At 40.1% G+C, this 15081-nt stretch overlaps 1 protein-coding gene across 3 annotated transcripts in view; it reads left to right on the forward strand.

Moving 5' to 3' along the window:
* The window catches only part of FAR2 (fatty acyl-CoA reductase 2), a 150066-nt gene that overhangs the window by 55031 nt on the left and 79954 nt on the right, over positions 1 to 15081 (forward strand). For all 3 annotated transcript variants that reach the window (XM_055808836.1, XM_027782908.2, XM_005234744.4), the window contains exon 2: positions 11425 to 11659. In XM_055808836.1, coding sequence (XP_055664811.1) covers positions 11471 to 11659 — 189 coding nt within the window. In that variant the 5' untranslated portion in view covers positions 11425 to 11470. The remainder of the gene's footprint in view (positions 1 to 11424; positions 11660 to 15081) is intronic.

Consider the following 15081-nt stretch of genomic DNA (forward strand, 5'->3'; position numbering starts at 1 on the left):
GGTGTCATCAAATGCTCTAAGTGTGAACAACAGAGAAATGTGAGAGAAATGAAAAAAAATGTGTTTTTTTTATTTAGCCTATCTGAGTTTTGATGCAGTGATGAGGTAGAAGGCAAAACTGTGGTATTTCCATTGATAATGCTGTCTTTTAGGTTTCCATATTAAAAGAAGACTTGATGGTATCTTAAATCTTTGGTTTTGAAAATATCTATTTGTATTTATATATGTTTTGCTATGAAATTGATAGTATAGACTGTCATATCCATCTGATCATCCTTTTAAAACGACTCCTCTTGGTGGGAAGTATTCCAAGTATTTTTGTCTTTCAGCCCCAGTCAAGGCAAGAGTAGTGCTCTGGGCTGCGCTTCTTAATAAAACCTGAATATAAAAATGCTCAGACTGCTGCACTTAGCTTTTCATTTGAAAGAAAAATACAGTTATTTAATTAACCTTAAACCTGAGTCCGAACACAGCAGGTAATTTTTTCCACTCTGTTAGATCTGAGATCTAAAGTGTGAAATTTCATTTTAGCTTGCTGTCACAGGACTGCTAGGCTTAGCGTAGTCACCACATTTTTCTGGTAAGCAGCATACATGATGCTCCTGTATTGTCTGAGCTCATCAAGAGGTTTCACTGACAACAAACATGTCAAGAGTTTCTCAGCCGATACGTAGTTTCCTCTGCCTTATAGGGAAGGTGTTAGCAAATTTAGACATTTATGGAGGAAAAGGAATTTTTGCTGTGTTATAGCTTGTAAAAGTTTACAGAGGTCTTCTGTAGCCACTACCATGTAAAAGTTAGTTGTGGTTTTGATGACCCAAAAATGGTTGTGACTGGAGGGGAAAAGCAGTTAACAGATTGTTGTATCTGCAGCCTTAAAATGGTTTTCTACGTATGTGTGAATGTACTACACAAGTACATGCATACACATTACAAAAGAAAAGTCTTCTTCAGTAAAAGCCTGTGTGCTTTGGGAAATTCGGAATGATTGAATAGGGAACTCTGAGGTCATCAGAAATAGGAGAGGGTGTGTATGCTTGAATCCCTACAGGTTATTTTTCTTTCTTTCTTTCTTGCAGCTAGTGTTATTCAGTCAATTATTAACTATTTTGCATTTGTTTTGAAGCTTAATCTAAACAAAAAATATGTATGTATTCTGATAAATCTGCACAGGATTACAGAGTTACTCATCTTTTCTGTTTACAGCTTCCACTGCTCATAGCTGTAAAAACAGTTCTAACAATAGGAAGGTAACATGTCTTAGCTAAGTGTTCAGTTTTTAAAGACACGATTATTAAGGGGTCTTCACTTTGACCATGTTCCTAGTACATTGTGATCAGTTTCTTCCGTTGTTTTCTGCATTTTTTAGGTTTTGTTATGAAAACATAAATGCAGTTCTGTTTGATTTCATTAAGACTTCTAAGCATTGTGCTTAGGTATTTGCCTGGTAAGAGAGCTGCATGGAGTGACGGTAGAAGAGGGAGAATTAAGGGTAAAGGAGGAATCCCTTAGGAAGGTAGTCTCTCCATTATTACATGACATAGATTTACTTGCTAGATAATGCTCTACTTGGATCAATATTGCTGCTGACTCAAAATCTGAGTGAAGACCATTCTCCTTTGTGTTGTGACTGCCTTTGTGAAGAATGTGGGAGCTGTAATCACATGAATATTTGCATTTCTACTATCAATCACTACCTTTTTTTTTCATTTCTTACAGAAATGCAGGCAGTTTCTAAATACTTTTGGGTTTAGTTACCCAATCTATTTTAGGGCCACTAAGGAATGGTTTTCCATGGGTGCTGGAATGTGGAAATTGGTGAGGAGGTAGCAGTCCTACTGCTGCTGTCCTTCACACCAGCTGTGCTAGCTGGACTGTTCCAAAAGTGGGGCTTGAAAAAAAGTCCAAAACATTTCAGCCTCCTGTTACCCTCAAACTGTATGCAAGTATTAAACTGGATGAATCATGGAGTCACAGAATCATTTAGGCTGGAAAAGACCTTTAAGATCATTCAGTCCAACCATTAACCTACCTCTGCCAAGTCTGTCACTAAACCATGTCCCTGAGTGCGAGGTCTACACTTCTTTTAAATACCCCCAGGGATGATGACATCCCTGGGCAGCCTGATCCAATGCCTAATAATCCTTTTGGTGATGAAGTTTTTCCTAATACCCAGTGTAAACCTCCTCTGGCGCAACTTGAGGCCTTTTCCTCTTGTCCTATTGATTGCCATTTGGGAATAGAGACTGGCACCCACCTCACTACAACCTCCTTTCGGGTGGTTGTAGAGAGTGATAAGGTTTCCTCTGAACCTTCTTTCCCTCAGCTGACCCTCGTAAGACTCGTTCACTAAACCGTTCACCCACTTTGCTGCCCTTCTCTGGACATGCTCCAGCACCTCCACGTCCCTCTTGCAGTGAGGGGCCCAGAACTGAACACAGTGTTTGAGGTACAGCCTCACCAGTGCCGGGGTGAAGTGACAGGGGGACGGTCACTTTCCTTGTCCTGGTGGTCACTCTTTCTGACACAAGCCAGGATGCTGTTGGCCTTCTTGGCCACCTGGGCACACTGCTGGCTCACATTCAGCCGGCTCTCAACCAGCACCCGCAGGTCCTTTCCCACCAGGCAGCTTTCCAGCCACTCTTCCCCAAGCCTGTAGCATTGTGTGGGGTTGTTGTGACCCAAGTGCAAGACCCAGCACTTCTCCTTGTGGAACCTCATACAATTAATTAGCCTCTGCCCATTGATCCAGCTTGTCCAGATCCCTCTGTAGAGCTTTTCCATCCTTAGGCAGATCAACGCTCCCACCCAACATGGTATCTCCAAGTCCAGCTCTTCCCACAAAAGCCATAAATAGTAACGCCACTGTTTTTTGGTGAGGGGCAAGAACAAGTGGTGGAAAAGGACAGAAAATCTTTGAATACTGTGCTAAGACATGCTGGATGCTAGTACAAAGTTATCAGCTGAGAGCTCTAAAAGAAAATAAATGTGCCAGACCACCCAGATATCACGGAGAGATTCACAGAACTTTGACTTAATCACAGAGAGGCCCCCCTTTTGCAGTGCTCAGGTGCAGTGAGATTGGTGTGCAGTGGGTATGGCAAGGGTTTGGTTTTGGGGTTTGGGAGAGGGCTGCTGGTTGTAGAGATCCCAGCCACAGCTAAAGGAGAAAGAGCAAGGTGATAATGGCTGTGAAGAGGGAACTAGTGGAAAGAGAAGGGGAAGGATCATCTGCAGAAGTGCTCTGACTTAGAATGTCTGTATTTAATTATGCTGAGGCAAAGCAGAAACTCTCTTCTAGTCTTGATTTATGCACAGCACCTAAGCTTTGATCCTGTAACCTGCTCAATGGCTTTGCAACAGCCAGCTCTAAGTGAACACAGCTAAAAAAAAAAAGGGTGAATGGGTACAGATACTGACCTGTGTGATACTGAAAGGAGCCTGCAGAAGCTGCTCCTTTGATGTCTCTGGGAGGTGCTGTTCCTGCTAGTACACTAATTATATAGGGGTGAGGCAGAATATATCCATATCCGAGCTACTGAGAAATATTTGTTCTTGAATATCACTCACGTAGGTATGTCCTTACCACAGTTGACCTGTCTTAGCTCTAAAATGCTTACAGGCTCCTTTTCATCAATTTTAGAGTGAACATAGTGAGATGGAGACAGACTAACAGGTTTCACTAAAAAGTCAAGAGGCTCCTCCTGGGTTGTGTTACATTGGTGGGCCTTGTGCTTCGTTCACTCTTCTCTAATTCTTAATGGTGGCTGAACAGTTTGAGCTCCTTAGAAGAGTCAGACAATCTGTGAACTGTACAGGTAATGCTTAAGCAACGACCAGATCTTGAAATTCAAGCTTTAGCCCTGCATCCGATTCTGTGGGCAGATCTCTAGACCAGAAGCTACAACTCCCAGTGCTTTCCAAAGGAGACTCTGTCTGCATGTCATGTAACATTCAGTAGTTTGCAAGATCCAGCTGTGCATGCTGCTTGTTGTCTCTGGCTCTTAATTATGCTGTCACACTGCACCGTCTCTTTAGATTTAACTGTTATACATTAAATGGATTGCAAAACCAGTCATTTTTCAAGTCATGAAGGATTTCTGGGAGCAATGATAGTTTCTCCTTGCTTGTTGCTACTTGGGTGTGCTGTTATGGCAAACAAAAAATGATTTGAAGTTTATTAGCTGAAGAAAACTGATTCAACCTTCAGGCTTCTAGCAACAACATTTATATTTGTTGTAAATTGGTTGGAGCAAAATCTCTTTTGTAAAGAGGATTATCATCAGGAGTTCAGTCTGGCTGTAAATGAGCCCATCTTCGAACCACAGGATTTTCTTTCTTTGCACCGTATTAGCATCTGTAGTGCCTGTACAAAGGATGGATTATGACCTTCCTTTTAATTCTGTAGCAAAGTGAGAGAAGGTTTACTGTTGCCAGTTTGTAATTGTTGTTAGGTTGTTAGTGCTATAAAATAACTATGGAAGTTTAGCAAATGGTAAGGATTTTTAATTTGTGCCTCTATCAGCCATTTTAACATCCTCTTTGCTTTATTTTCTAGCATTTTCTGGCATCAGTACAATTTCCCCTACCTCTTCCCAAACATCGTGTACTACACAGATCTCTATGTGCCTGGAGACCTTCGAAAATATATTATGTAACTTCAGTGCATCATTGTTGGTACTGTCTGCTTGTTTGTGTTAGCAGCAGCGTTGTCAAAAATGTTGTCAGTGTTGAAATGCAGCCCTTTTCCATTCTGAGTCACTGTTACTGATTACTGAGAAAGCAGAAAATATTTTAAATATAAAGGCTCAAATCTAAGCTAATTCATGTTAACCCTACCTGAAACATTGGTCATTGCAGTGGAACTACCCTGATTGTGAGTTTGGCCCAGAAAATCAAATCAGTGGAGCTGAGTGACGTAAGCTGGTGTTACCAAGAAGCCAGGACTTAAGTCACTGTGATGAAAAGCAAGTCACTACTTCAGCTATTGCTGGGCATGCATGGTTTGGGACTCTGCTCTGTGACTGTAAGGCCACAGCATGCTCTATTACTTCCAGATGTCCTGGGGCTAAAAATAAGCTGTGAAATCTCTGAAGCAGAGCCTGGTGCTCAACAAAACCTTGACATCCATATAAAGCATCTCAAATGATAGAGCGTGCACAACTAATGCACCTGCATACACCTGAGATTTCACTGTGAATCGACAGATGCTGTGATATCCCATGTTTCTAGTGCCAGCACATAAACATAGAGATGCTTATTGCATTTTTATCTTTTTAATTTTTATTCTTTAAGCCTGGAATGGGAATGGAGCATTCTGTTACTCCAGGAATCAGAAGGCTGGGAGGTTGCTTTGTTTCAGACTGGACTTTGCTTCATAGGAGTCAGTGTGCAGATACTGAACTTTTAACACTATTCCTGCCTCTTCCTCCATGTACATGCTGTCCTTGCTGTTTATACTGATTTGCTTCAAACCATATAATTGCTATATATGCATTAGCATTGGAGGAAAACTGTTTGTTGTTCAAGTATCCACCTTTACTGGCCACTGAAGTGAAAAGATCAGGTGGTTCCTGCTACAGTCATAGTCATGAGATTATTTGCTTGATGATGATTAACTAACAAGAAATCACAAACACTTTCAAGCAAAGAACACATATTAAAAAGAAATGCTTTATGTATTGTAATTATGTGCATAGTTTGTGGAGTCTCTGTCACACATCCTGGGGCAAAAAATGAAAAAGAAAATAATTATATGAAGATACATTGCGCAGGCATCCCCAGTGTTCAGTCTATTTTAAACTCATAAAATAATTAATAGACTGAGGAAGCAAACTGATGAGATTGAAGTAGTCTGTGACCACTTTATATTGCTTCTTCTGGCCTCAGCTGTACAAGTTCTGCAAAGCGACAGAGGGAATTTTCTTTTTCTGCATGTGCCAGGTTAATTATGACTCCTCCAAAATTCTGATTAAAGATGACTATCTTATGTATGATTGAATATTTGTACCCAAGATCAAAATTTTATATTCAGAAAGTGGCAAAAATTACTTTGTCTTAAAGGAGCTTTGCTGTCTGTAGCTTTCTTTAAAAAAAATGTTATTTGTCATTAATTGTAATTTTAGTGAAGCTTGTTCATTACATTTAATATGATGTCTAAATGACTCATCTGAACAGCCCGACCCTCTTGTTTGCAGAAATCACATCCCTGCATAAAGTTGTGAAAATGCACCAGACATGAGAAAACTCATCAAAAACAGACTAAGTAGAAGGAGATGCCAGAGAGGCTGTTCGTGAATCTAGATGTATATTTACAGGCATACAGTCTTTTGCTTTTGCACAAAACTAAATATCTCTCTTTTTTTTTTTTTCTTCATTTTATGCAGTTGAGTTGAAAGGGCAAGTATCTCAACAGATAAGCTTCTGAAATGGCCACTGTCCTAGTTGAGTAGGGCACAGAAATCTCAGTAGTGATCCAAACCATAGAGAAATATTAACATGTTCCTGTCTACCCATCCTTCGTTGCTCGTGCTCCATTTTGCCATCTCTTGTTAGCACCCTGCAGCCACAGACCTGCTCTGGACAAAGGCAGTAGCAGCAGGCAGTGAGGTTCAGCTATGCATTTTCCTTCCCGCTGCCATGGCTCTGATAGCAGTCTAACTCCTGGCATTACACCATTGTAATCTGAATGCAGATTTGGCATCATTAAGGTATGTCCAAGATGAGTACCGTGTATTTGTTTTGTTAAATACCAGCTCAAGCGTATCTGCTCTTGGTGGGGGAAAGCTCTCTTTTTTCTGTTGAGGATGTGAGGGGTTTCTTTTGCAGGAGGACAGTATTATGTTGGTAGGATTCCCACCTTTCTCTTTGCTTGTCCTTTGACATATGCCCCTGGCACAAGATCATGGCTTTGTTTGTAACACAGCACTGTAGACCGTCCTCTGTGTCTGATCCAGAGGAGACTGTTACAGGCATCAGCAACAGAGCTCTACCCTTAAAGCAGCTCGGGTACTTGTGTTTGCAGAGATGCTTCGTGTGATTCCTGGCTGACTATCCAAAAGGTGGGTTTTTTTTCATGCTGTGGTTGAAGATGAGTCAGCATCAGTGAGTTCCATACTGCTGCAAAGACGCTGCATTCAGTAATTCAGATGGCATCAGTGATTACTTTCCTGCTCCGATCAGTGCCTAAACTGTCAGGGTTGCCTGTAATTACTCACTTGAATTGTGCTTCAAGAAGCCCTTGTGTGGGCTTTTCTCCACAATTCAGTGGCTTTCTCACCTTCAGTCAGCTTTGGAAGAGTCAGGAACCTCAGGCTCTGAAACGGTCTTTATTCTTCTTTGCCTCAGTCAGGGTCAGCTCACTGCACCTGCTGTGAGACTGACTGGTTCAGACTTTGAATGGTTTTCTCTTACCAGACACTTAATGCCTTGCAGCTTAATTGACTGGGAAATAGTCAATGCCCAGTACTGACTCCTTATTCCTTAAAATGAAAAGCAAAGTATAAGCTTCTGCAGGAAACAACTTTTCTTCATTTGACTGAGCGTAAAAAGTCAGAGGCATGCATGTAGTTCTCTATATTTTGAAGCTGACATCCAAAGGGTCAGGTCACCAGTCATTACTTGCATCACACCCCTCAACCTTAGAAATCCTCTGGTTCCTTAAAATCTCTGTAACTTTTTCAGTACTTTCTTTACAAAGTCTAAGCATAATCAATAGAAACAGAGAAGAATAAATTTTGTTATAAAATCACACTCTTAAATATTAAAAAAACCCAAAGCTGGTTCTGAAAAATAAAGTCAAGTCAAGACTACGTTGAAAGGAAAGTATCTTTAGCAATCCTGAATATAAACTGAAATCTGCTTTTGAATTTGGAACCTAGTAAAAGCCTCTTTAAATTTGCTTGGCTAGTGGAGATTCAGGGATCTGTCTGAACACAGCAGATTGCAGCACTGTGGCTTTTGTGTCATGACCTCAAAACATAAATGTGTTTGTGCACTTTAAACAAATTCACAGATTTTCTTTGCCAATAATTAGCAGGGCATCAGATGGGTACAAATTATTGTATTTTCTTCTAAAGCTAACTTAGGAAAGAGGAAAAAATGTACTGCAAGAAGACACAAATCTGATCCCGTAATAAGCAAACACCATCGCATTCCTTATGGTTTCTTATTGTGTATGAGGCCCTGAGCAACCGGATCCAACTCTGAAACTGGCCCTGTGAGCTATATGCTGCCTGACTTGGACTGCTTTATTATAGAAAATAAAAAGGATGTGACCCCTATAGGGTTAAGCCATTAATCAAGAGGAACAGCAGATTGCCTTAGAAATTAAGTTCTTCTGTGGCTGTGTTTGGTGCTTCCATTTTTGTCATACCAGAATGGTTCGGGAGATGCAATTGTTTTCCTGACTTTTCGGAGTCAAACATTCAAAATGGTCTTAGACTACATGGGGAAAAAAACGTCAGTTATGTGTATGTAGTCCTTGCCAGAAATACTTAATGAAATGTGGCTGCTCAGCTAATTTTAGGGATACTTTAAAGTAGTGTGATTTTTTTTTTTTTTAAACTCTTCTACTAGGTATTGAATGTGGGGCCAAAACAAACGAAGCCCCATTTGGATAACTCAAACAGAACCCAAATGAAACAACATAATAGATTGATATCCACATCTGGAAATCTTAACAGTTATTTTTGCAGTAGTTTACAACTATCGTGCGAAGCACTAATGTTTTCGTGATGCAGGTTAGAAATGTTCTCAACTGCTGAAATGTGGGAAGGAAAGTAATTCCTGTTAAACACTAGTAATCTCCAGGTTTGTGGTGCAGAGTGCTTTATAAATGTACCATTTTTCTAGCAGAGTATTAGGTGAGGTTAGGTAGGTACAATCTTCTGAATATGAGTTCAAAGCAAGTATGCAGTGACTGGAAGTGGTCTTATATTTCACCTTTTCATTTCCTTACGTTCAGTAGAATTTGTACGGGCTGTAGTGACTAAGGATTTCTCTGCTTAATTTTTCTGTTTTGCAGGGCATGTGTTGTACCAAATTTCTTAAGTCTTTTGTCATGTCCATCTTAATCTGGCCAAACTAATACCTGCTTTTGGACTCACACAGCCTTTCACACACTTGCAGGTTCTGCAAGTTCCTCTCTTCCAATGTCACTCATTTTCTTAACCTGAATGAGATGTGACATTTTGTTATGTTAATTATCTAATAGTTTAAACTGTTTGTTTAACTTCCCAAGTGGCCAGCTCTTTAATAAGAACAGGATTTTAATAGGCCTAGATGAGCCTGCTGCATTCATTTAAATTATAATCTAGGCCATGTCTGAAAGTAGGCTAATACCCAAATTCACTGAGCCAGAATACCCACAGCTATTAATTTATAAAATAGTGTCCGTCCCTCAGAAGTTATTCTGCTTGACCCACTTTCTAAATTGGATGCACACCTGATGATTTGTTATGGATGAAGAAATTTGGGGTTTTTTTCATTTGTTTGGTCCTATGTACTGCAGTCCCTGGCAGCACTGGGAAAGAAGAGCAGTATGTTGTTGGGCTTCAGCGCCTGGTTCATGTGTACATGTCATTTAGAAATGCACATTCAATGTTTCCATGTAGCCGCACAGTGACTGCGAAAACTGGTGGATCGGTAGGGATGCAAAGTCAGGTCTGGGTAGATGCATCAGTTGTAGACCCAGATAATGATAGCATATCAACACAGACTGTGGATCACTTTTCACTGTTGTGAGAGGTAACACCTTGGGAATCGCAGTCTAGCTGAGCACATTGCTGGATGTTTCAGTGGACACAACCCTTGTAAGGGTTGACCCATGGTACTTCTCTTGATTCACATAGCTGGTGGCCAGTTTTCTGGGGTAAGATACCTCACTCCATCCTGAGGAAGGAGGGGCTGTAGGACAAGCTGTATTTCTTTTATGGTCCCATGTGGTGAAGCGAATTTAACCTGCCATCACATGTACCCAAGGTTCTTACAGTACTCTAAACTCTTTGGTGTTGTTCATTTGTGTTGGTCCAAGCCAAGAATTCATTATATAGCTTTCTGTATGAAGGCTTGTGGGTTTTGCTCTGTTAGACTACTTCACTGTCCCTGCATGGTTCTACTAGGTTTCAGAAATGCAAGTGTTGCTGAGAACAGGGAATCTTGGAAGACTGCAAAAATGCAGCAAATACTGGATTTCTGTTTTGATGTATTTGCATTTTATTAGCATGCAGTTGAGTCACATCATGTTGAGAGATGTGAAATGGACAAGAGCGTTTCTAAAGTTTCTGCAGGAGGAAGAGGTTTTCTGGGGTACCTGCAGATCATTATCTTGTTCTTGAATACTTGATTGACAGCATTCTACACTTCTTGTTTCTTTTTGTTTCAAATTTACTAGGCTTTTTCCAAAACATTTATTTACACTCTTTATGAGCCTTTTCCTTGCAATGTAAGCAGTTTGTGTGTGCTGTGATCTGCAGCACTTCAAAGACAGCAGGTGTTTTTTTCCTTCCATTAGTCTCATAGAGAGAGGGGCTATTCCAAGAGGATTCAGCCCAGCTTTGTTTGTCATTTAATCAACTTAGAGTTTGAATTGGGGATGGCTGGGGACATGTAGGCCTGAAACCACTGTATCTAATTAAAACAATTAACTGGGACATTTTGTGTGGGAGCCTAGTCATGTCAGCCCCCTTATATAGTCGGTGGACCTCCAAAGGGCAGTTCAAACAACCTCAACTCTCCAGAGAAAGCATATGACATCTATGCTCCTTAGAGTTCAGTGGGATGAATTTTGGCCTTAACAGCCAGTAATGGGTGATGACCTGCACACAGGAGTATGGTATTGCAGTCTTGCAGAGCAATGTCATTGCACTGTCTCTTCCATGAAGAAGAGCTTTCTTCATGGCTGTATTTCAAGACAAGACAACAGGAAAAGATTGAGCGCATTACTGAGTGATGGCTGACAACAAATCCAACAGCTTGGCACAGTGGAAATGAAGTGGGAAATGCAGCATTTGTACCTGCAGTGTTTGTGAGGAGATCTGTTTCAGCTTTGTCTTGTAGGGATAATAGCTGCATATCTTCATGACTGCCACTTCGCAGTGTAGGAGATAAATGCTATTCAACACCGCAGTGAGCGTCTAGTGCTAGGAGTCTTGGACAGCACAAGCTGTGCTCTAAACTGACTGCAGGGTGCAGCTGTGGTGTAGTGTGGAGGATAAGACAGAGCTTGATTTGTTCAGCTTCTCTGCTTACTGTTTTTAATTTTTGTGGTTTATTTTCTTAATAAAGGCTTCTAAAAAAATCATCTTTAAAATTGCCATTGACTGAACTAATGTGAGCTGCCGTAGCTGACTAGGAAGGGTAATCTCAGACTGGTCTATGTCTTGACTCAAAATCCCTTAAAACATTATTTCTGCATCTTCTCAGGTACGTCCTGCAGGAAGCTGAAGGAAGGACAGAACAAGAAAACACCATGTCTTCAGTCTCAGCTTATTACAATGGGAAGACCGTACTTATCACAGGAGCTACAGGTTTCATGGGCAAAGTACTGGTGGAAAAGCTTCTGCGCTCCAGCCCTGAAGTGAAAGCAGTTTATATACTTGTCAGGCCAAAGGCTGGACAATCAATGCAAGAGAGAGTGGCCAACATGTTGAAATGCAAGGTAAGTTTCAGTATTTTATTCTAGAGTCTAATCTAAAATCTGTTTAGCTGGGTGAAGCAAAGGACTTCTGCTTTTCTTTAGTTTCTCTGCAGTTTAGAAAAGTTTATAACTTTTTTGCAGTTCATGGAGAACAAAATACCATCTTCTGCTGTAACAGTTATATATTTTTGTTGTGTCTCAAGCAAAAAAATTGTACATAAATGAACCTGGATCTGTCTGATTTTGATAGGTGATGCAGCAGTTCACATTGTAGTGATGTAATGGTTTTCATTCCTTTTTGCATTGCTGATTCTTGAGAATTAATTTTTTGAAAAGCATGTTACTTTAGCAAATTACCTTTTTGCAACAAGAGCGGCATTTTGCTTTCATGAACGCTTTTCCTCCTCCACTTTCAAAGCTCGATATTCAAACATTACCATTCAAAAATAAAACTGAGTGTGAGCCCATCTCACCTCCTCCTTGCCCTTATTGGGGCATTGAATTTATTTCATAAAACAAAAGTGGGCTGTGCATTGCTGCAGTACAGTAGGGCATCTGCCACCTTCTGCTGTCAGCTCCAGTTTAACCTTAGTTATGAAGTAATAAAATACTGCTGCATTCCAAAGGAGTGTTTTCCAAGGTTGCTTGCAGCAGAACACAAAGGCTAAGACAGACCTGTGAGCTGAAGAACAGACCTCTGTGACCTCCACCCATACAGCTTGTTTCTGCTGAACTTTTAGCTTGCCACCCCAGTGAGGAAATCCAGATCTCTAGTGTCAAGAAGAATGTCAAAGCCCATTGCTGCATTTAATGTAAAGATTTGTAAGGAGAAACTGCTAGACCAGTTATTTAGAGTGGATTTGGCCTGAGGACCTCAGGGTCCTCAAGGTCCTCAGGAGCTTAGTCCAGTGGTGAGGTCATGAACTTGCTCAGACTCCTCCAGCTATAAGTGCCAGAGAGTTCAAGCTAATGTTTACTGCTAGTGTGGATTTGTACGTAGGTGATGTGAAATGAGGGGAAGGGACAGATCTGGCCTTAGTAGGCAAGGATTTCCTTGGATTTAATCTGAGAAATGTCAACGTATCTTTAGAGTATTGGTCTAAAACTTTGAACAAGACTTGACTGGAAAAGTGCTCCTCCTCCTGCTGGAGTCGGAGGTAAAATAGGTCTTCAGATAACTTACTTAGAGACAAGTAGGTCTGGGAGAAAGCATGCATTTTCCCTTCTAATGTTCTGAGGCATCAAGCCAGGAAAATCTTAAGTATGTCCAACAACAGAGTTTGATTTTTTTGTGTGTGTTTTCTACAAAGGGTAGGTTATTTTCATGTTCAGGAAAATTTGTGAGTGATATGAAAGGAAACCATCACATTGGTTGCTTTTTGCAATTCTGTCAGGTACACAATTTTTCATTACTTTTCCTTTGAATGAACATTTTTTAGCTATTTCTACAGCTTTATCACTGAAGACTGTGGATACTGGTTTTCATCATGCAACAACAAAATATGGTGTGTTTGCAAGGGAGTTTTGCCTTTTCTTTTTTTTTTTAACCACTAAGAAAATGACAAACCTCACCATTTTTCAGGACTTCTGTAAGCTTTTTTATTTTTTTGCATTTATGTATAAATATTACTGGCTAATCTGTGCAGTTTGCCAGCACAGCTTGGTGCTGGTGTTAGCTCTAGGTGAGGCTCCCCAGTAACTGTTTTATTGTTGCAGCTGTACTAGGTGAACCCTTTTTTTCTTAGCATGTGTCAGCAATTTTAAACATGCCAATGGCAAACAAGACTTGATAACCTCTCCTTGAACCTTCAGCAGCCTGCTTGGTGTGGTTCAAATGAACAAAAGAAGGCAAGTCTCTAAGGTGGCTGCAGCCTTGAAAAGAAAAAAACTCTAGGGGTATGGTCGCAACTCATCAGGTCCCTTCAAGGAAGAAAGTGTCTTTTTGATGCTGATCTTTTAAAAATAAGGCAAAAATACTTCCCTAAGGCAGAAACCTGACTCTTCAAAGGTTATTTCCATGTGAAATTGTTGACAGCCTTTGGTTTTTTCCTAGAAGTGAAACTGTTAATTCCAGTAACTGTTAATGTCACGGAAGATGAAAACATTATTGTTAACATTTTTGTGGATTGTTTCCAGTTTGCTGTATGTCTTTAAGACATAGTCTAGACACTACATTTTCATTTACAGTTGTGGTTTTCATTCTCCAGTTGGGGAAATCCCTGAGCTATATAACAAATAAAAATGCAGAAAAAGCTTATTCCTAGTCTTCAGGCAACATTTGCATTTGACATTCCTGATCATAATCTCTGATGAAGAATACACAGGAAAATTCAGAATAAAATCGCTTCTCTTCCTTACGTGTACGTATAGAATTTCTAATCTCTACTGCATAATTATTCTTCTCCCCCATGAACCGTTGGATTTAATGCAATACAGTATTTGTATCTGGGTTTACGAGAAATATTTCTGTTTCCGTATGCTACCTATATAATCTTCTTTACTGACCAACCACACATTCACTTCAAAGGTAACTCTTTTATTCTATCACGTTATGCTTTGACCACTTATTATCCTCTGGAATTTCTCATTTTCACATCCAGAAGGGAAGCATCCCAGGAATCAGAGGAATAGAGAAAAAGAGGTTGCCAGCTTCTAAATACTCTAGACAAACAGATAAAAATAGTATTTGGGATGAAGTAAGTTGAAAGCAGAGTAGATTGGCAGGAATTAGTTGCGCTGCATAATGCTTAGGTTCTTCAGGTAAGGTCCTCTGGGCACTCCTGATTTTTGGTAGTACTTGGTATTTTGAAATAAATGGCCTATAATTTTGATCTCTCTTCATATAGATCTGCAAAATTTTTGTCGTTTCTATCATTATAACTACAGGGGTTTTAAACTTTGAGATGTCACATTTGTGAACTCTTGTTCACAGTGTGTACAAGTGAGTATGCTGGAAGACAACTCCTGTTAAATAAAAAAGCAACTGTAATTTACAAAAGGGTGGTGGACTATGAAGGGGCAAAATATCTTCATTTGTACTTTTCAAACTTTTCAAATGTTTATTACATAGAATTTTTCAAATTCTAAATCCAAGATGAAGAGTAAAATATAAAAAAATTGGGCATAAATCAGATTTCTTCCACTGTATTCTGGAGCAGCTGAACAGATGGCATGGAAATGTAATATAATGCTGGTTTTCCTCAGATCTTGTAAAATTAGTTTTACGTGAAGACGTGTTATTGCGTTAATATGAACCATAATGAACGGATACTCAATTATCTCAGCTTCAACTCCAAAATGAGCATGTGCATTGAGGACTGTGTGGTGCATGGTGACCTTGCCTATTTATGAAAGGAGATGTTCTATTTTCCAGCAGTGAGTCCCTAAGGGAATCGGGCTATTACCCTGTGCTTAATGAAATGCCATGTCTGCATGGCACAGAG

Source organism: Falco peregrinus, chromosome 6 (genome assembly GCF_023634155.1).
Source record: "Falco peregrinus isolate bFalPer1 chromosome 6, bFalPer1.pri, whole genome shotgun sequence".
In the NCBI taxonomy this organism is placed as follows: domain Eukaryota; kingdom Metazoa; phylum Chordata; class Aves; order Falconiformes; family Falconidae; genus Falco; species Falco peregrinus.